Source organism: Cinclus cinclus, chromosome 22, assembly GCF_963662255.1.
Source record: "Cinclus cinclus chromosome 22, bCinCin1.1, whole genome shotgun sequence".
Lineage (NCBI taxonomy): Eukaryota > Metazoa > Chordata > Aves > Passeriformes > Cinclidae > Cinclus > Cinclus cinclus.
This window is the reverse complement of record NC_085067.1, coordinates 6,551,499-6,573,855: the sequence shown is the minus strand read 5'-3', so window position 1 is coordinate 6,573,855 and position 22,357 is coordinate 6,551,499. Positions and strand designations below refer to the sequence as shown.

The window sequence follows — 22,357 nt, the reverse complement described above, 5'->3', positions numbered from 1 at the left end:
CCCGCCTGTCCCCGCCTGTCCCCGCCTGTCCCCCGCGTGTCCCGTGTCCCCTCCCGGTGCGCGTTCCCGCGTCCCCGGGGTTGCGGGGTCTCCGTGAGCGCGCGCGGGCGCGGCGCCCCTACCCCCCCCCCCTCCCCCCCGCCCGCCAGCGCGCGGGCTGAGTCCGTGTTCCGGGCGGGCTCCAGGCCGGGATTTGGGCGCTCCCCGCCCGGCTCCCTCCCCCTTGCCCCCCCGCCCCTCCTCCCCCCTCCCGCCCGGCTCCCTCCCTCCCTCCCTCTCTCCCTCCCTCCCTCCCTCCCCCTCCCTCCCGGCTCCTGAACTCCAGCCCCTCTCTCTCTCTATCAGCCGCTCACTCTGTCTCAATATGTCTCAAGATGGCGGCCAATGTGGGATCGATGTTTCAATATTGGAAGCGCTTTGATTTACAGCAGCTGCAGGTCAGGCTCCCCCGCTCGCCGCACCGGCCGGGCCGCGCCGCCGGACCCCCCCTCCCTCCCTTCTCCGCCTTCCCTCGGGCCCGGCCTCCCCCTCCTCCTCCCGCTGCCGGCCCGCGCCGCCTAAAGGGAACCCCCCGCTCCGCCCGGCCGCGGCGCTCCGCTCCCTCCGCCCCCCCCGCCATCGATCACCGGCCCCATCGGAAATTGATCCTCTTTGTTCAATTCATCGATCAGCCCAAGATGGCGCCGGAGCCGCCGCTGCCGGGGCTGCCGCCGCTTCTCCCGCTCCGTCCCGGGCTGCTCTTTCCCCGCTCCGCGCTCCCCCCCGGCGGCGGGGCCGTGCGGGGCGGCGGGCGCGGCGGGACTCCCGGCGGCCGCCGCTCGTCCCCCGCCCGCCTCCTCCCTTTCCCTCCCCGCCGCCTGCCCGCTTCCCGCCGCCGCGTCCCCGCCGCTTTTCCTCCGCCGGGAGCCGGGGAAAGTTTACCGAGTGCTGGGACTTTGTGTGGGGGCGCCGGGCGGGCTGGCGGTGCAGGCGCGGAGCGGCGGGGGCTGGGGGCGCTGTGGTGCCGGCCGGGCGCTCCCCGCCGCCGCCGCGGGGTGCCGGCCCTCGCTCCGCTCCGCTCCGCTTCTCTCCGCTCCGCCGGGCGCGGGGCTCCGGCCGCCGCCCTGCGACCGCCGAGGGCACCGCGCCGGGCCGCGACGGGAGGGGACGCGGAGGGACCCGCCGGCAAGGGAGGGAGGGAGAGAGGGAGGGAGCGAGCGGCGGAGGGTCCCGCGGGGTGGGAAGGGGCGAGCGCCCGGTGCGCGGAGAGGGGGGCTCGGGAGGGCAGCGGCGGCGCCGGGCGCGGGGGCGTCGCGGCCGGCGGGGGAGCATCGCGGCGTATCTTCCCCGCGGCGGCGGGAGGGCACGTTACATAATTCACGGGCTCTCCAGCCTCTCCTGCTGTCCAGGATCTGACAGACGAGCGGAATATTGATGCTTTGCTGTGCTGGCTCGGGAGAGCCCAGAAGTGCCGTTTCCTGCGAGGGAAAGTCCTCGCAGGCCGGCCTCCCTCCCCCTGTCCCGGGGGAGCGGCCCCGGGGGAACTGCGGCCCCGGGGTTTAATTGAGTTGCCGGGCTACAGATAAGGCCGGGGCGGGCCGGGGGGGGTTGTCAGACGCTGTATCGGCGCTGCTCCCGCCGTGAATGGGATTGCAACACGCGTGTCTCCCAGTTGATTGGCGCAGGAAGGCGCTGCCCTGCCTCTCCAAACCCGCCGCTGCCTCCCGTTTAAATAAATTGGCTCGAAAGCCGGCGGCTGCCCACTCTGGCCCCCGCGGAGGCGGCGTTGGAGCGGGCCGGAGGCTGCGGCAGGCGGAGGATGGTGCGCTGATGCTGGGCAGAGCCGCACTCCCGCTGCAGGTGAGGGGATGCCGGCGGGGGTCGGCAGCGGGACCCGGGTCCTGCCGCCCTCCCTTCCCCTCGGCCGGGCGTGCGGGAGCAATGCTGAAACTCCCACCCCGGCAGCCCCCGAAAGGGGAAGTGCTGCGCGGGATCTGTGCTGGGAGGCTGGTCCCTTCCGACTTTCAGGTGCATTAGGAGGTGGGGTAAAAGTAGCGTTTTGGTTTAGGTTTCTCTGTCGTCTTCCACCCCCTCTCGCGTTTTATTGTTTCTTTTTAAGGTTTTGGATTAAGGTAGACTTGGCTGAACTTTGCTAACTTGAAAGGGTTCTTAATAGTGACCCGGAATACCTACAGGAATACAGAAAATGAGATCCAGATGTAGAATTGTATAAAATAAAACGGATTAAATTAAGATGTAGTTAAACAAGGTCTGACATCTCTAATTGTGGACTTTTGCTTTTGCATCTGTGTACGTGTGGCTGTACTTGCTTAGGATAGGAAAATAAACGCTCCGAACGTCGCTGCCGTGGCGTTACATTTAACGGTGAACAAGTCTAAATGATGCCTATAAAAATAAAGCCTTCAGAAATGCCTATTGATTAAAACATATTATGCTAAAGTATCTATCATGTAAATGAAATTCTAAAACATAATGAACGCAACCAAATGGCATTTTGATAGATTGTTCCATTCTGTTTTTAGTAAAAAATAGCTCACTTTTATCATAATTTAATTTCTGTGCATACTGTAAAACCTGTTGTGGAGTATCGCTGTACAAACCTTAATCTCGTTTTTGCAGACTAAATGTGACAGTCTGACTTGAACAGCTTGTAGCTTCTCCTTTGAAGCATTCTGGTAACGCCAGCTTAGAGTTGTTTGAACAATATTCATTATCTGCTTTTGAGGACTGGTGGTGATTTATCCGCGCTGTGGATTGAGGCTGTTCACCTGTCGGCAGGTTCACCAGGCAGCCTGTGAGCAGCATGGAGTTTGTTAACTTTGGGTACTCTCTGTCTGCAGAGTGACCGGGGAGGGAGGGAGCACCTTCCTCCCTATGCAGAATAGTTAATTTGTTTCAAATTAGCTTTTTATTATTTTTTTTTTAACCCACCCATCTGCACCAAGAGGTAGTGCAATATTTACTCCCGCTTGCAGATGAAGCAACGTGCTATAAAAACTATCCTTCCTGGGGATGAAGTTCAGTGCCACAGAGCTGTCCATGCCTCCCTCCGTCCCCGTCCTTCACTTGCACTGACGTATATTGAGCATGGAATCGTAGAAAATAAAAATACTTCCGTGTACGCTCTGTTCCAGCACGGAAGCCTGGAGGATTTGTGCTTAACACAATTCCACCTGAGCCCTGTGAGCTCCAGCTCGTGTTGCTCAGGTTGTGAGGGCTTTGAAGCTCTCTGTGCATGAGAAAGTTGTGAGGAGCTGGGACTGGGCAGTCCAGGTTCGCTGGCAGCGAGCGCCCCGTACCCAGCTGCTCCCAACTTCCTCTTCCACCCTCTGTTAGAAGGAGGTGTTTAACTGTTGATGAGCTTCGACCTGCCTTGTAATATTAAGCAGCAGGTTTCTCCAGATTGTATCAATATTAATTAAAAACCGAGCCAGGAACACTTTAGGGTCTGACTTTTTAAATTATTTATTTCCTTTCGCTAAATAACCCCTTGTTTATAGGGAAAGATGTTTCAAGTGTTGGAGACTGGGTTAAATAATTCAGAACTTGGATTAAAGAACAAAAAGGTCTGTTCACAAATGGAATGCGAGATGCAAAAATGGCAGCTTCCTACAGGTATCAAACAGGGCTCTTCACTGGAGACAGCACCTGCACGCAGCTGAGCATTAACCCTTTCCTATAGTAAAGGCTGGCATGATTCCTAAAGAAACTGTGGAATGGGCATGGCATTGCTTGCTTCAGTTTGCCATGTGGTGGTAGATGGCCCCACGTTTGATGGGGGAGGGAGTTGCAGTGCTCAGGGGAAACAGACCCTTGCAAACAGTGAGTATTATGGCAGTAAATGCAGATAAAATCACTGGAGAAATGCTGCTGCCCTCGAGTTAAAGCTGCACATCCCGTTTGGAAGCAGCTGTGTGACTGGAATCAGTTCAGCAGTGTGAAGGTAACCTGCTGTTCTGTGGTCCTGGCTTGTTTGTAGTTTTTGGTATCACCATCACCTTCACTCTAAAAACAACCTTTTGCTGGAGAAGAGGAAAAGGAGTGTCGTGTTCCTGTGGGCACAGCATGCAGCTCACCTTGACAGCTTGCTTAGTATTTCTGAATATGTGTGTATATATCAATATCAGAGGAGGCAGCTGGTCTCTCTGACCAGCAGGACTAAGTCTAGCTAGAGCCACAGCTCTGAGCTGGATCTGAGGACAAATGGAAGAAGTTAATACCCTTTGAAAACTTAAACTATCTGTAGTTATTTTGACAATAAACACAAGTTCTCAAAATGTCATTCTAGCTTTTTAGGACAGGCTCACATTCTAGTAAAAAATACAGTTTCTTACTGCTTTTGAGCAGGATGGCAGAACTCGTTACTATCAAGCTGGGGAGTGAAAATCTAAAGACAAATCTTGCTGTTGTCTTTGTTTTTTAAAATCTCATCCTGATATTGCATCATGTATGATTAAAGTAAGGATGGAGTATTAGTTCTGTGCAGGCTGTGATTAATTGTTTAAGGTAAACCATTTATCTTATGAAATCTGTAACAAAATCTGGAAAAACCAAGTTGTAATGAATAGCTTTAAAATACTGTAGTACTTCTGTTACTGAATGGGGAACAGGGGGAGTTGTTGGCATTTTTTAGTTGGGTCTGATGGTACCAGAGCACAAGCTGATCTCTGAAGGAGTTGGTATGCTTCATCAGAAGTGGAATTAGTGATCAGGTCTGAATGTTTAATTTTGTGTATCTGTGCAGGTCACTGTAGAATTGTTTCTGTCCTAAAAGTAGTCAGTGGTTTTCTATTTATAGTGGTAGCTGAATGTGCATGTGGAAAAGAGTCTCCAGCTGCTGTACCCGTATTTCTGCTCTCCTCACCTGCTCAGAGAGGTGAGGTGTGGTGAAAGCAGCTGGGTGTTCCTGCTTGAAGAGGCAGTGCAGAGGAGGGAGGGATGGCAAAGCAATCACTGCTCCCCTGCAGCTGGAAAGCTTTGGCAGCTTGTGATGGTCAGGGTGATGTCCCTGAACACCCACCACACGTGACCTACCAGAAGGAAAGGCTCTTGATGTACTTCTGGCACAGGAACTTGTCTTTCATAGGATTCCTTGAGTCCTGTTCCTAGGGAATAAATCTCTGAGAGCTTTTCTATCCCTTGTTATCTTCCCCGCAATGAAATTATGCCCATCAGAAATGTGGCAGAGTCAGTGTGTGCTTTGGTCACTCTGCTCTAATGCCAAGTTTGTGGTTAATTGGATGATGTATTGAGAAGTGCAGTAGGGAGGATTTGGGATATGGTAATGGTTGGGAGTTTTCTGGGGAAAAAAATAAAAAAATCACCCTGGTTGGCTGTGTCTAACAATACCAAATAAGTAATGGGTGAAACATTTGCTAGAGAAGAAACTACACACAGTCTGAAATTCCAGTGAACAGTTATTCTTTATTTGCCAGCTGATTTGTTATGCAAAAAGTGGATGTAGAAAAATGCATAATCCAGAGTTTCAGTTTGATCACACTGAGGCTGAGAATAAAGGCAGTTTATTTATTGGGTAGAGAACAGACACGTATGTGGATGACTGGTATTTTTTAAGGCACCAAGCAGGCAGTGGGCACTGGTTTGTAGTTTTTCTGTGAAAGCAGGCTGGTAAGTTCCCATCTTGTGTATCCAGGTTTTTCCTGCACATGTGCTTGGTTCTTTCCCATATCCTTTGTGAGAAGGCCTTGAAAATACAGTGTTTTCTGAATTGGGAATATAGTGACAATAATCCACTATGCTGGAATGGGGGAGTGAGGAGAAAGATGTGAAGATGAGAGGGGGAAAGCTGGAATGGGATTGTTTGCAGAAGACAAGGAATGTTGGGTGAAGAGACTTGTACTGGAGTGCTCACATGTGGAGTTGAATGTACCAGGAAAGATGGGAGAAACTTGGACCTCACAGTTAGAAACAGTGTCCTTAAATTAGTGAGCATAAGATAAATCCTCACTTGTGACATATGTTCTCAGCTTGTTTTTGTTGTCTCTGGTTTGACAAGGAAAATCAGTGATTTCTGCCTTTATTGGCAGTTTTAATGAAGAAAATACAGGCTGTTGCACTGGTTGGATTGAGAAGAATGTGGAATGCAGACAGATTGTTGGATGTTAAGTTTTTATAAAAGATTAAACACAGTTGGGTGTAGGTTGTTGGATATAACAAAAGTCTCCACTGCTGTCCAACAGTACTCAGATTTCCAGGAAAGCACTAGGAGTAAGGAATTTGCAGTAGATCCACCACTGTGCCGTGGATGTGCTTCTGTTCTGTCTCTAGCAAGACACTGCAGTTCTTACTGCACTGTTATTTGGTCTCTCCTGAGACTTAGCAGAGTTAAACATTTACCCTAAATAAAGGTAATTTTTGGTATGGAGGTGCCCGACAGCTCCCGTGTGTGTGTTGCAGCAGGCAGGGGTTTGAAGCTGGAGCCTGTTGCACTCATGTCTAACAGCTTTTTGCCTCCCTGGCAATTCACTTGCCCCCTTGCCTTGCAATAATTAGATTCCTTTGTCAGCAGTTGGGGTAATAAAGAAGTTTCTGGGGGCTGGGCTGGAACTGTGCTACCTTTCCTGGGGAGCAGGGAGGGCAGCTGGGGTGGTGCTCATCCTGCTCATGGACCCCTGTAATCTGCTCTGGGAAGACAGAGGTGACGATTACTCATTTTTGAAAGGCTCAAAAGCAGATGCACAGAAGTATTTCAAGCTGCTGTGTTTAGATGCTTTGAATTCCCCCACATCTTTGTGTCTCTGGTTGTGAGCACTTTGAGGCACGTACGGATGTAGGCCATGGCTGTCTCGGAGGCTTTTCAGAGGAGTTCATACATCAGAGCTGAACAGATCCTGTGGTTCTGCTCTTTTGTGTGGAAATGTACCTTAGTGAATGAGCAAGCCTGGAGACTGCAGCATCTGGAGTGCCAGCACAAGCTTTCTGTGAATGATACGAAAATTTAGGCTGAAATATGGGTAAATGGCTGCACAAATGCCACAGGAAAGTGACCATTCCTCTTGCTGAAATCCAGTGGTTTTGTATAGGTGAGCCCAGGTGTGCACTGCACATGGGTATTCAGGTGAGACCAAACCCTGGCCTGATTCCTGCAAACATTTTATCCCATCCCTCGAGCTGTGGAGGTGGGATAGAGCAGCAGCACTGGACCATCACATCACCGTGGGATTGTTTTTATGGGCTTGGGGAGGGTGTGTGCAGGATCAGTTCTGACACATTGCAGAGGTCTTTCCTTGCTGAGAAATGTTGGCTTCTGTCTGTGGCTCACGTGTGACAAGCTGAGAGCAGCAATGTTAGAGGGAAGTAAAAATAATAAACAAGTGGTGTGGGGGAAGTGACACTGCTTAAAGGAGTGGAGGGGATAGAGGGAAGTGGTGAAGAAAGGAAGGAGGTAAGGAGTGGCCATAAACGCAGGACTTGGAAACAAAACTTCTTGCAGTACAGCTGGGAGAAGAGAGCTTATTTTAGCCTTTATACAAGTACTGGGCAGTGCACAGGGCACTGTGGTGGGTCTCCTAACACATGCCTGGCTGTAGTGTTGCCACTAAATCCACCTCACCTGCACTTGCTCACCTTATGAAAGAATCACCTGGGGTTTGCCTCTGGGCTGTGCTTGTGGGAACATCCTGGGAAAACTTGTCCATGAGATACTGAAGTGATGGTGTGACTTCAGAGTGCACTGGCAGGTTTTTAGTGTTGCCCTGTGAGAGTCAGGGTTTGTGCTTCCTGGTAATTTTCTGTCCACCTTCGTGGTATTTTCAGGTATTATGAACAGGAGAAGCAGTCTCATTGTTCTCACTGAAAAATAAAGGAGGGGGCAAAAACCCCAAGGAATTTCATAGCTTCTGACTCCCCCCCCCCCTTTTTCTTAAAAATGAAAACTCAGACTATGTATATCTTGGATGGCAAAAGCCTGTATGTTTCAAGTGGAAATGCCCTGAATTTTTCCTGTAGAAACAAAACTGCAAAGCCAAAAGGGAGTGTTGCAGATGATGAGATGCAGTGAAAATTTGATGGGTTAAATCTTGTTCTTTCTGCTCTTGCTGGTATCTCTGCTAGGTGTTTGTGGTTTCATGGTGTTGCTGAACCAATATTCTGAAGAAAACAAAAGACTTCTCTTACCAAGGGTGCGCTGAACTGGAATGTATCAGCCCATCAAAAATGTCTGTATGTGAACACTCACTGGTGCTGACACCCAGAGCCATGAACTGCTTCAGATCCAGTGGGAGCACAGTCAGAAGGTGGCAGTGACTCTCAAGTGAGTTGGGAATTGCAATCTCACTGTCAGGAGCTGCCCCATCCCCATTCCTGGCTCTAGCCCCTGAACATGTCCCTTGCCTCCACAGGTTTGCTTCTCCATCTGGGAAACGCTGATAAAGCTCCCAGCCCTCTTTGAGATACAAGATTGTGAGTTAGCAGTTACTGTTGGGTTTTGCTGCTACTTAATTCTCTCTTGTGGATAAACAAGACTCAGTGGTTAGTTACATTTTCTGCGCCTTTGTTCTCAGTATTTTAAATGGTTCACTCCAAGAACTTGCTGATTTTTAGGTGATTTTCAGGCTGTTGCTGAGAACAATTTCTCCAAAAAGGAATGTGAAAAAAGAACTGAGTTGTTAGTTGTCCTAAAAGAATATTGAGAATGATTGGTACTAAATCACTGGAAAAAATGTTTCTTGCCCTTGGTTATAAAGTTATAAGCTAGAGTTACTCATTCATAGACACACTCCTACTTTAAAACATACCTCCCTGTTATTTGGTGAAATGTACAATTTATCAAGTTTCCCTTCAGATTTCTCAGTATGTTGAAGGCTGTTTAAAATTTACATTATAGGCAGCCAGCGATATGAATGTTGAATTAAAAATTCAGCAGTTTGTGGTTGCATCATTTCAAGCTTCAGCCCAAGGTTTGAAACAGCTCCCTGTTCCAGCAGGATGGGCCAGGCTCTGCCAGCCAGGGGCAAGGAAGATCTTCTATCCCCAGCCACAGTCTGGTGGTTTTAAGGACAGTAACTGGGAGCCTTTGAGCCCCCTGTACGGCCAAAGAGAGGGGAGAGAGGAGATGTGCATAGAAGTTCTTAGATGAAGTGCTGGACCTGTACTTGAAGGCTGAAATTCATTATTCAACAAAGACATAGCATGGGGCAGCTTGAAACTTTCTTACATCAACTTTTCTCTTTTTTTTTCCAAATTGCCCAGGCTTTGTAGTGTGTCAGCAGCCTGCTTGGGCTGCCAGGGGGGTTGGAGGTTTGCTTTTTCAGTGCTGCTTGTGCTGCCAGGAATATCCATGTCCTGCTCGTGTCCTGCCCCGCTCTGGGGCTGCAGGGCTGTGCTCCCAGCTCCCTGAGCTTGGCAAAGGTGGATAAACTTCATCCCTGTTTAGCACAGCACCTAGTGAGCATTGCTGCATCTGCTGAATTTTTAGCACGTGTGTAGTCAGAGTTTCTGGCTGAGCTTGGCTGAAGGAGCTGCCCCTTCTAGCCCAGCCCAGGGTTGTGAGCAAAGATGAATCTCTCCATCCTAGTCCAGGGCCAGGTCCTAAGTCCTCTCATCTTTGCCTTTATCTCATGTTTCTAACCCATTCATTTTCTTGTTATTTCATTGATGTGATACACAAGTGTTGTCACAGTAGCTCAATAAAATTTATACTTGTGTCTTGTCTGTAATTATTTTTAATTTTATTTTTATTGGGTGTTTACACATTTTATTGCATGTTCATGTCAAAGCAAATTTGTGTCATGTTGTCACTTAAAGATGTTTGCTTCATTTTCATCCATAAATAAAAAGTACCCTTTGTCTGGGATCTGAAACACAAGCATGTTAATTTTGTCAGTGAACTACATATCTGTTTTTCTGTTGCAGATCTGTGTGTGTTAATATTGATAGAACTCTGGTTTGGTATGTCTGGTATGAGCATAGTTGCTTTTCTAATATTAATTGTGGGGATGGGATAATACTAAACATTTAAAAACAAGGAGCCAGTATCTTGCAGTTGTTTTTTTGTGGAAAGACTTCTGTGCTGAGTTGTTTACACAATTGTAACCTTAGTATTTTTTAGGTGAGTGCAAGTGTTTCGTGAATTTAAAAAATACAGCTGAGTGCACTGGTTTCTCCTCCCTTCCCTTCTTCCAGCACTGCCCTGCCTCTTTCAGGAGCTCCAGTTTTCTTTTGCTTATAGGTTTCTGCACATTTTCTTTGGCATGGAGTGTTGCTTTAGAAATTCTTGGGATGCTGGAAAAGGGCAGCTTGCTAATATTGTGTCGTCAGCTCATCTCTCTGCCTCTGTTCACATTTGTCTGTTTTCTTAGGGAAATGTGCTTTATACTCCCAATTGAAACTCAGAATATCTCTTTTCCATTCCTTCCAAAAGTGAGTGGATACTTGTGGCCATGTAGGGGTGAGCTCAGGGTGTGCTGTGCTCTTGCTTCCCAGGATGAAGCAGACAGTAAGGAGGGAAGAATTGTTCTGTAAGAATTTATTCTGTACTTTGTAAGAACTTTATTTTGTACTTTCCTGATCCTATGAGACTCTGGGTGCCATCTGTGTTACTGACAGTCCTTTGCCCCTGCAGGTCTGGGGATTAATTCCCTAGTTTAGGTCAGGATTTGAATAAAATTAAACTGTTTTCCTAAGCCATGTTCTCAGTTTTATGTCCAAAACTTGGTTTTCTATTTGCATGCTCATGAGGAGGAGGTGGTTTCACATTTTCTTTTAAGTGCAGGCAGAGTTTTGGTCAGTCCCACGGCTGAAAAGTTTTATTGTAAAAGCCGAGTTCTTCTGTACAAATTGTGATACACATTATTTCTCTTTGTGAGGCCTTTGCTGTGCTCCAGGCCATCAGCTAGTGAGACCAGAACTGTGTGGGATTTTTTTCTTGGAGTGATGTGTTAAATACAGCACAAATGATTAAAACATCACACACACTGTGCTGTGATCAGCTTGGTTTAGATGATAAATTAAAATCTGTTAACATCTGAGATGTTCTGGCATATCCTGAGAATAGTTAGTTCTTTAATATGCCAAGCTAAGTAAAACTTGATTAGTGTCACTATCTGGGATTTTCTGCCCTGTAAATAGAACTTGAAGTCTAAAATTGGAACTGTGAAAACCTACTTTAACTAGGATTAGAAGAAGAATTTAATAGTTCAGATTGATTTCAGGATCTTAGAAAGTGGTCACTGTGCCCCAGAGCTGTTGTAAGTGCCATCTTCTTAAAAATTAACTTGGCTGCAAGGGCAAAAAGTTGCTTTGGGACTGCAGCACTGTCTGTTTGGCCATCCAGCAGTCTGCTGGGGTTGGAAAGGTGCTTTCTGTGCTCGGCTGCTGCCTGTGTGCCAAAGGTTGTTGTGTCTCCAGGTCCTGGCTTTGCCCTCCTGATACCTGGCAGGATCCTCGCTGGTGAAAGGTGATGGCAGGATTTGGGGTTAGAGGCTTTCTTCTGCCACTGTGAAAGGTCCCGATAGCAGGAGATGACGGCTCTGTGTGATAGTTTTCATTTTTTGGGGGCACTTTGGTTTTGTGCATGCGGAGGATGAGATGGGAGCCGGAGAGCCAGTGGGAATGAATGGCTGGTGTGGGAGAGCAGAGCCACTGCTGCTGGGCTGGGATCCAGAGCTCTTGCCTGGCTTCCAGGGATGTCGTGGCAAACTGCAGTCACACTTCATAGTGTTTTGTGCCCTATTTATTTGCTGCAATCATTTTACCAACCAGTTGTGAAGTTAATTTCAGTGGTACGAAACATTCGTTCAGTATCTAGTTACCTTTTTATTATTTGTTTTTTAAAAAGTTGTTGGTTGGCAGCAGCCCCTTTGTAAGGTGTCTTGATTGTCAGCTCTTCATTATAAATTTACTTTCTAAATGCTGACTTAGGGCCTGACACTTTGTTTGTTTAACTGTCAGTTACACTACTTGGGAGACCTAATAAAAGCCTCTCAGATCTTCCTATTGAATTAGGCCACCCTTTTTCCACCCCAGTGACTGAAGTAAAACAACTGCAAGAGTCTCTTCCCTGTCTATCCCATTTTTGCTGGAACCCTTCTTCGGGTGTCTTCTGATCCTGTCCTCACTGTGACAGTCGTTCTCTGGTAAAAGGTCACTGTAGTGTTTTAATTGGATTTTTCAGCTGCAAGGAATATAAAAATATAAGTTTATTAATAGAGTGGCTTTGATCTTGAAGGATTCCAAAACATTTGCTGCATTGCACGTACAGGAATGGTTTAGTTTTACTGCTCGTTCAGGGATAATCGATTTTGTCGTGGAGCATGGAAAGCTGGATGTTCTTCCTGGGAGGTCGGAGGGGAAGCAGGGGGAAATCTGGGGAGGCACAATGTTGTTCCCCAGCTGGAATTTCCCTAGGATACAGAATCAAATTGTGACGCTGTCAGAGATGCCAAAGAATGTTTCGTAAGTTGTTTTGGTTTTGATTTTTCATCTCAGATCTTTGAAAAAGGTCACGGGCAAGAGACAATTAGAGAAACGCTTAAGTGACCTTGTTAGTGTGTATTTGTGGAATTATTGTGCTTTACAGCTATTGCTGCTTTACCCAGATGGTTATTGCTGGTTTCCATCTGTTCATTAAGGAAAAGACAGAAAACAGCAGCCTTATATGGGTTTTAAACCAGAACTTTCAGGTTTTATTTCTTCTTTGACCACGTCAGGTTAATATGTTTGGGTGAACACACTGCGGTTTCAAGGTGAAGAGATTAAAGTGGGAGCTTGTCTGCTCAATATGGGTCATGACAGCAGCTTCCTGTGTTTTGGGCACCCTTTTCTTTGAACTGTCCTCAGGTATGGAGTGTGATATCACCCTGGCAGGGAGCCAGGCCAAGGGAAAGACTCTGACCAAGGCTGACATTATGGAAACCATTTAAGCGTTCGTGGCCAAAAGGATCCTCAGCTCATATTGCTGCTTATTCCCAGTTTAACCTCAGGGCTCTCTGTGTGACTTCATAGTTCCCCCAGTGGAGTTTTCCCTTGTTTTACTAGATCTGCTTCCTTAAAGGTTAAAAACTTCAAAATCTTCAAGGCTGGCAGGTGTGAGAGCTTCCTGCTGGCACTGGTGTGGTTGAGCAGACACCAGTTTTAGTGTTCTTGTGATTGGGGTGGTCCTCCATGTCTCAATTCCTGAACAGTGATGGGACAAGGAGCCCCAGAGAGGCCAAGAGCACGATCTGGAATTTCACCCTGTGATGAACAAAGCAAAATGAAAAACTTCCTTCAAAGTCCCACCACCCTGCTGATGGCACTAAGAGTTTTTCTTCACCTATTTTCTTTGAGCTGGTGGATGACTTGTTCTCACAGAGCTGTTTTCAGGCAGCAGAAATTTCAGGTGGGATGGAAGAAGGAAGCTGTCTGGAGGGAGAGCTGTTTGCAGGGGTCCTGAGCAGGGTACACAACAGTGGTTTTATTTCCCCGACTCCTTTGCCAGTTGCTCAACCAGATGTCCACAGTAGTTTGTGCTGTAAGATGTTAAGTAATTAGATCATTCAGATTCTAGTTAAACATAATTAAAGCCCTGTGTAAACTGAGTGAAGCTGACAGGTTTTATAGGTTGGTCATAGCAAAAATATCAGATGATATAGCTCAGCATTAATACAAAAAGATTTAAGCCTCCATGCCCTCAAATAAAGAGGTGTTTAGTCTCCAAATTTAATCCTTAATTAGAACTACAATTTACGGAGCTTACTAAGAATATTTTCAGGATCTCGGACGCCTCACTCAAAAGTGCTTCCATGTAGTGTTTGCTGGTTAAAGTTCCTTCTGTCCCCCTGAATTCAAAATAGAGAACTTACTTAGCAGTTATTATGTCAAGTTAAACAGGAAGATAACAGCATTTTGCAGTTCTTTTCCTGTAGTTTGGGGTAGTGGATAAGTCACTCACTTGCAGTGGTTCTTAACTTGAGAAGGGTTGGAACAAGCAGCACCACTCCAGGTGCCTTTCCCAGCGTGGAGCTGATTTGCCTTTTGGGATCATCTGGGTGTAGCAGAGCCTGTGTGAGGTGCCTTGGATTCCTGCAGTGGCTTCCAGCCCACGGCACGCTGGGTTCATGAGCATCACGTTCCCTTGGTTTTTGTTAAATAGCAGAACTGGAGAGAATCACCGTGTAATGCCACCGTGATAATGCCACAGGTACTGCAGAGGAAAAGAGCAAATGTGAGATAGCGAGCACAGGGCTGGAACATGAGTTCCAGGTTCCAGCCTTTGATTATTGTTGTTTTATTGCAACACTTTGAAGCTAATCTTGATTATTTCTCTCCCTTGTTTTACAGATATGACACATTATTTTGTTGTTTGTTTGCTGGCAGGCGAAACATATTTTCTGAAGGAAAGTGTTAACAGATCCGCTGATAAAATGTCTGTCTTCTAAAAACTGTCTGAAGACAAATTGAGTATTTGTCTACATGTGCTGTTCACACTGTTGTACCAAACAAATTAACAAGATGATTCTTGTCTTTTCTAGGATGTAAACTTTCTTTTCCAATGTTGTAGGAGCCCAAAGTCGTGAACTAGACCCAGGGTGATCCTTGTTCTGCCAAGTGCTCTGAAAGCTGATTGTCACTTCACCGTAGCTAATAAAGAAAATTTAGGTACAGAACATCCACAGGGAAGTTAAGTTGGAAAATTCACATTTCAGCAGTAAAGGGATTCAGCTGTTTGGCTTAATTTAAAAAGAAAAATCAGAAAAAAGAAAGCCGCAGTTACTTCTTGGCAATCCTAAATGAAGTTGTCTTGCTGGGTACTGAAAACAGCTCCTTTGCATGCACTGCAGAGTTATTTCATGCAATAACTTCCCACGTCCCCTCCAGCCTCTCCCCAGCACGCTCAGTTATGTCACTGTGTGATGCTCTGAGCCTTGCTGTCCTGGCTGGAATCTCGAGCCTGTTTCCAAGCTTGTATTTCTCACTTGGCAGCACACGCTGCGGCTGGTGGGCAATCTGCCGCATCCCTTTTTTGTCAAACATCGGAGTTGGTGTCTGACACTGAATCCGGGAAGAACAACGGGCAGAGTGAAATGCACAGTGGAACTGGAGAGGTCTGCTGGGTGTCTCTGTGCATTTTTCTGTAGTTATTGCTTATGATTGATTCCCAGTTCTCGTGGTGATAGAATGGTGGGGGTTCTGCTCTTTCCTTTTTTTAAGTGATTTGCGTGACCTGGTAAGAGTCAAATTTTCAGCTACTTTTTTTCTGTCAAGTGCTTATCTGCTTACAAGTGAAAAACTCAGTTTCAGGAAAATCCCCTGAAGTTCTGTGGAGACAAAACAGTTCTGTCAAGGTGTGTGTACGTGTGTGTGTTTGTGTAAACACACAAGCTCACACAAGCACAATCTCCTTTCTGGATCAGCTCCCACCATGCAAAATACAAACCTGAAAGGGCTATAATTGATTATGTGCAATAGGAGACAAACAACCAAGATTTTGGGAGAGGGCAGGGTGTGGTCCAGATCTGGCAAAACATTTAAGAACTGAACATTATTTTTTCAAAGGTAGGGAAACTTTAAAACATTGGTCCAAGAGTTAAGACAGGTTGGGAGAAGGAAAAGAATACAGTAAACTGAGACATCGTCTTTGTAGGGGGAGGTGTTGGGGGAGGAATTGGGAAGAAAGAACACACAAGTTTAGGTTAGTACATGTTCATGTTCTTCTGGTTTTTTAACTTCATTTGTTTCCCTGGCAGATGTCCCATGGCTTTGAGGCCTTTGTCTGTGTGAGAGAGAACATGAAGGAGGGCTTGGCAGGACGCTTGGGGTTGTGTGGAATAGCTGGTAGTCATATTTATAGCTGGTGTTGTCTCTTGGCTTGTGCAACTTCGATAACCAGCAATCATTCTGTAAAGTTACGTGTTGTGTTGGCAAGTCAGCTCTCCCTGAGTTCCCTCCACCAATTCTGCATTGCAGATATGGCTCATGTACAACTTTTTGTAAGGTCTGAATAGGACTTGTCACATCTACAACTTTTACTTCTTGTAGACACCCCCCATTAGACTGTCTTTGCAAACTTCTTCATGCAACAGACAACATTACATGCAACCCTGCTTAACTAACTTGAAAAGAAACATTCTAAAAGTGATCTAGCAGTCCTTAAGTGATAAGAGTTTTTGGAGCTTTGTATCTTTTATATATATATGTATACACATATATATGTGTGTATGTATGTGTGTATATATATATGTGTGTGTATGTATGTATGTGTGTATATATATATGTGTGTGTGTGCTGCATCCTCCTTTGAAGGCACTACATTCATTTTGCAGTGATTGTTGTACCTCAGCATTTTATATTGTTTTCTTCTGACTTGCTGAAATTCACTGTGGACTTGTTCCTGCAGCCTCTACATTCTGCAGGGGAAGAGGAACAATATTTGTCTGCTGTGTGAGTTTGAACCTTCTGGTTGCCTTTTATTTTCCCTGTGTTTGTGGCTCTAAATAGATTTATAACTCTGCAGCTTTATGCCTTTAAAACACCTGCTGTAATTGCCTAGAAATATCCTCCATGTCAGCCTTTATTGCTTACTGTGATTACGCTTGTGGTAACCAGGCTTTTTGGCAGACTCATAAAATAAGTTTCTCATAATAGGATTCCGAATGAAGTTAAACAGTATGCATAGTTCAAAGTGCAAATATATTTTATTGGGGCAAAGATATTATTCTGCTGTTCTTTGATACCTTTATTGGACTCTTCAGAAAGTGCTCTGCACTGAGCGTGTGCATACGTTTAAAAAAAAATCATATGTGACCCATTTCATTTTTGGAAGTGTGTGTGGGCCTTTGTATGGCAGGTCTAGAGGTAAAAAGAACATGCAGGCAAGGTCTTGAACCTGTGTACACTGGTTTTTTTATCAATTAGCTGCATTTGTACATAAACTGTACACAAGATTGAAAAAAATGCTGCTTAATTTTGCTGATTTAACACCTAAGTGCTGTGTGAATGCTGAAAAAAAAAATCTGTCATTAGAGGGTTGTATCTTCAGCTTAAGGCTGGAGTTGTGCTTCCCAGCAGAGCAAGGGTCCTGTAAGGGTGTTGGAGGGGTGATGGATGAGCTTTCAGGATGTGGCAATGTGTTGTATCTGCTAATTCTCCACACAGAAACTTATCACAGAGTTAGATATTCCCACAACAGCACAGGTAGAGAGGAAGGAAGATCCTCAGACAATTGAACTTGGTGTTGTGCTCCCTTGATCTTGATGTCTCCCCTGGCACCCTTCAGGTGGACATCAGAGGGTTGGGAAATTCTAGTTTAACATTGCAAATGAACCTAATGTATTAGTTCTTGTAAACTGTTTCTGGAGATTGCAGGATTGAGGAGGTGTTATTTATCATCACTTTTAGCTAAAGAGTTCCACCCATGCAAAATTCTCAGTGCTAAGAGAATTACACTCTTTGGTAGGCGGGTTGTTCTCAAAATCTCAAGCAGAGGAAAAGGTGGTGAATAGTTATTTCTGGGCTCTTTTAAAATATGAAAATAAAATTATTGGGGCTAGCCAATGTTCTTTACATCAGCGACTTCATCCTCAAGGATATTTTGACATTTTTGCCTTTGAAATTCAGTCTAGACTTCAAAGGATTGATGAAATTTCCTGGGACAAGTGGGGTGCTGGAGAATGGTGGAGACTGGGGTTGGAGAAGATGAAGGGAATGAGTGGGGCTCTCTTGGTGTTGCTGGTGTCTCTCAAATGAAGCCTCGTCCCACACTGGAGCAGGAGACTTTCCAAGGATGTGCCTCAGAAAAGGCTGCTGAGGGTTCAGTTTGGGGTGCAGTTACCTCTTGCCTGACTCCTGTGGGGTTTTGATGTCCTTGAATATGGCTGTGAACTCCTGCAGCTGCTGATGTGGGGTATGGGCTTGGTGACACCTTGTGCAGGTGCTTGGTGCTGTTGTGCAAAACCTGCTGGAGTGGTTTGAGCCATTTCCCTGCGGGACAGGGACAGCAAGAAGCTGAATTTCCTTTTTAGGCGTAGAGTTTATCGTCAGGCATAAAATCAAACACTGTGGGATGGCAAGGGCTGTTTTTTAAACTAGTTGGCTTGTTGTAGCTGTGATAATCTGTGTTGATCAACCCTTTTGGTGTTTGCTACAAAATTTATTCTAAAAGGCATGGTAGCTCATTCTCGTTGGTGGCGGTCCAAATCGTCTCTGCTGCCAATCTTGGCACTGGTGCCAGTGGTTTGCTTTAGCTGATCTAAGAATATAATACAGATGGTTTGATACTCAGCATGGATATATACAGATGGCTCGAAACTTTTGAATTGCTTTATTTCATTCCATTGTTTCTTCTCGGTATATCAAGTATCTCTATATATATATATATATATATGTATATATGTGTGATTATATGTATGTGAGATATATATATATATATATATATATATCATTGCTATTCTTAAAACAATCTGATCTGTATTTGGTTCAGCTTGTGCCTGTCGCTGCTGTAAGAATTTGGCTGCTATTTTGTGCAAGTTCCATGTTCTGCATGTCAGTACAGGTGTGCTTATTTATAATGCACAAGAATACTTCTGTCAGGTTGTTTGACCACCACACCTGTACATTCTCCAGTTACATGGGACACAGAAAGCACATCCCAAAGACAGAGCCTGTAAATCTAAAAATCCGAAGTTTGTGGTCACCAGCACTGACTTTGTTCAGTCTGTGGCTGACCCTGGCACTGACATCTTTGCTCTTGGAGCAGTGAAGTTTCAGCCCTGTGCAATAGTTCGGGCCGGGATCGATGAGTTCTGGCTGAAGGTAGGATAGTTTTCAGTGCTCTTTAAGGCCTGTTGATCTCTTGCCAGCGGAAATTTCTAGGTTGGGAATTTTTTCCTGTTGTATACAGGTGTATGACATGAGTTGCCTGCTGGCAGGACAGGGCATAAAGAGAATAATGACAGCATAACTTGAGTGCTCTCTGTGCCCACGATATATTGGTGTTCCAGCAGTTGATGCTGACATAGAAATTGTCTGGGTAAAGGGTAAAAGTAGCCTCTGCTTTGATTCTCATGTATGGGAGAGCCTCATTTTTCAGGCTGAGCCATCAACAGCCCTGTCCTTTGTGTGGAGGTTGGGAGGTGCTTGTACAGGCTTACTTTTGAGCAGTGATTTACTTAGGTGCCTTCATAAGGCTGTTAAAGTGCTTAACAACGCAATTAATGTAATTTAAGGACAGTTAAAAGCACTAGTGGTTCTTTTCAACTTTAATTTTAAATGCTGAGACAGATTAAGCAGTTTGAACAATGACATGGTTCTGCTCTATAGCCACTGAGTGTTAAATAATACACATCCCAGTGCTTGGTGTTTTGAGTCCAAAACTTACAGACCACTGAAATCAATGATTATGGATATATTGCCTTGTTCTGGGATCATCAGACATCTGACAAGTTAATTGTGATCAGTGCAAATCAGTATTTAGATGGCAAATCTTTAACGAGTATTTCACTGCTGTAGGAGGTACTGATGGTGATTTCAACATGTATGTCTCTTAAGTTTGCTTCAGTTCCACTGTCGGTGCTGGAATGATGATAATTCCTGAGATGAGACATAAAATAGGTTTATGCATCTCTGAATGTTTCCTATTCCATGTGCATGGAGGCATTTTATCCAAATAGTCACACAGTTTATTTATGTGTAAACAGTTTGTTTTGCAGGCTTTCCCCCGTATATTTCATCAGTGCTTTAGTTAATACTCTTTATACCATTCATATTCTTAATATACAGAAGTTTGTGTGTTACTAAACAGGAAGGAAATTTCGGAAGAGTGCCCTTGTGATGGAGTTGCTAGCTGGGTCCATCACCTCCAGCTCTGGGACCAGGCAGTGGCACTCTGTTGCCTTGGGCACAAGAGGCATGGCCCCTTCCGTGGCTGCTGTGGAGCAGGACAGTCCCACCCCTGCTGATAAGAGAGATGATGGCTGGGCATGGTGATAAACTTTGCAAGAGTCAAGTGGTGCATAACTGTTCTCTGGGCAAATACAAGCAGTAGGGGCAGGTAGGAGGTTGGGGAAACAGCATTTTCCAGAAAATGCAGTGGGGACACATTTCTGGAGAAGGAGCTCATTGGCGGGATGCGTAGATTAAAGGGAAACATGAATTTAAAATGGAGCGTGGCTGTGTAAGAGCTTTGATGAAATGATCTTCTGCACTGTGAAAACAAAGACACCTAAATCCTACGTGGATGAGGGAGGGCTGCTAGCTGACCTCAGAGTGCAGTCCTCCAAATTAATGGTCCTGGAACAGCCAGCTGAGGTGAATTGACTTTAAAAGTCAGATGGTTGGGAGCAATGTGTCTGGTGAAAGTGGCCTTAGCTAGTAGACAGTTAAAATGTTTCAGGTAGTTTTGAAAAGATGGTCTCTGAAAAAAACAGGTGCTTGTGTGACGTGTTTGTGGGAACAGCCCTTTTCTACCAGCCTCAAGAACTTCAGCTCTGTTTCAGCCTTATTAAAGAAAAAAATAGTTCTTAAAATTTATCTTCATCCTTCCTCAGGAAGGATAGAGCCTAGCTGGGGTGTTTCCCAGAGAGCTGGTTTCGGAGTGACTGACTGGTAATGATGAGTGACAGAATTAGCATAAATTCAGAGATACGGTTGGCTGGTGCCAACTGGCTGTGTGGGTATAAGAGTCGCTCTTGGGAGCGATGACAGAGCCTGATTTTTATCCCTCCCTCCCTCCCACCCCCCAACTTTCCCACCCAGAGTGCTGAATATCCGACTGGATAATAAATACTTGAAAATCAACCTACTTAGCAGCCTGGAGCGGGCTCCAGGGAGGAGGTTTGGAGAGGGAGGGCTCATTTGTGGTGGTGTCACACACTGGGTAGCGCGGCGTGCCGGGGGTGTCCGGCAGCTGGGGGACACCAGAGCTGGCTGTCCCTGCTGGGTGCTGGATGTCTGTCCCAGCACCCTGAGCTCTGTTCCTCCCATGATTCCCCAGCGGGGTTTGCTGCCCGTGGCTCCTGGCCAGCTTGTCATGTCGGTGTTGAAAACGGCAGAGCGCTTCTCCAAACGCTTGGAACCTGTCTCGATCTGCCCGGTAACCGCGGTGTCTCGGCCAGCTCCCATGGATGAGGATGGCTGAGCTCTGCAGGCTCCTGGCCACGACTGACCTGCTCCTTGGGGCTGGGCTGGGTCAGCCAGCTGCCCTGGACAGCCCAGGGTGTGCTGGAGGACAGAGGAGCTGGTGGTGTGGTCACCCTGTGCTGGCCAGGACCAGCAGGTGCCAGGTTTTATCCCACGCTGGAGCTCTCAGTGCCTCTTCTGCTCCCTGGTTTGCAGCCCTGGCCTGGGAGAAGAGGAGGCGTGGATGGGGAGCTGGGTGCTGGAAGGGTCAGGACAGGGCTTCCCTGGGGCTGTGGCTGCTGCAGAGCAAGAGGGGATCTGCCACTGGTCCCCAGGCTTGGAGATGAGGAGTCACAAACGCCTGCTTCCTCTAGGGTGCCATCTACCAGATCTTGATACCCATGTTTATAAAAACAAAATCAAATAGAGACCGAACGCACCATTTCCTGGGCTTTGGCTGTTTAGGAATGACCATTCCATGTTTTCGTTGTCCCCACCATGTTGGACCCCTCCCTGATGATCCCATGTGCGTGTCCTGAAATAGTGGGGCTGGGAGATGGGAATTTCTGGGTCTGGGCACTGTGGGGAAGCATTTCCAAAATGCACACCCTGGCAGCAGCACTGCCTTCTTCCCAACATGTGCTTAATCAACTGGATAAATAGAGGAGCTGTTCAAATGGGGCTACTGAAAAGCACCTGCAAAATCTGTAGTCACTGCTGAAACCCCAGTCCCTCCATGCTGATTAAGCTCTTGTTTTTAAAAAACTTGTAGTGAATATGTTTAAATTCTGCAACTAAGATATTTTCCCTAATTATTTTCTTTTAAAATGCACTTTTAAGATTGGTTGCTCTGATGCTGAAGAATACATAATGCCTGTTCCCTCTTACTGGTGTATAAATGCAATCCTGAAATATTGTCAGTTTTTCTAATATTATTTATAAGATTATTATTGGATGTACTTATTTGGGGTGGGGCTTACCAATAAATTAAGTAAGTACTGATGGGAATAAAAGACTAGGTAGTATTTGTATTAAATTTTTTTCTAATGGTTTAGAATTAATATCCTGCTTGTGTAGCATAATTTTATTGGGCTTCGAAGGTAGATTTATCATGAAAACTCACAGGTATCATTTTATTTGAGTTGTCTGCTGCTCCTCACCATCACACACACAGTACAGGTCAGTTCATGCAGGTTCTGTGCTATGTGTTACTGCTTCTGTTGTTTGGGTGAGATAAAAACTTGTTGAACTACTAAAGTGGACAGAGTTTAAAATTACAGACACATTACTTTCCTTTGCAGCC

At 46.1% G+C, this 22,357-nt stretch overlaps 1 protein-coding gene across 9 annotated transcripts in view; it reads left to right on the top strand.

Annotated features, from left to right (window-relative positions):
• Window positions 1-341: 341 nt before the first annotated feature.
• CUX1 (cut like homeobox 1) overlaps window positions 342-22,357 on the top strand; it is a 271,693-nt gene continuing 249,677 nt past the window's right edge. For all 9 annotated transcript variants that reach the window (XM_062507263.1, XM_062507262.1, XM_062507264.1 and 6 more), the window contains exon 1: window positions 342-437. In XM_062507263.1, the coding sequence (XP_062363247.1) occupies window positions 375-437 (63 nt within the window). In that variant the 5' untranslated portion in view covers window positions 342-374. The remainder of the gene's footprint in view (window positions 438-22,357) is intronic.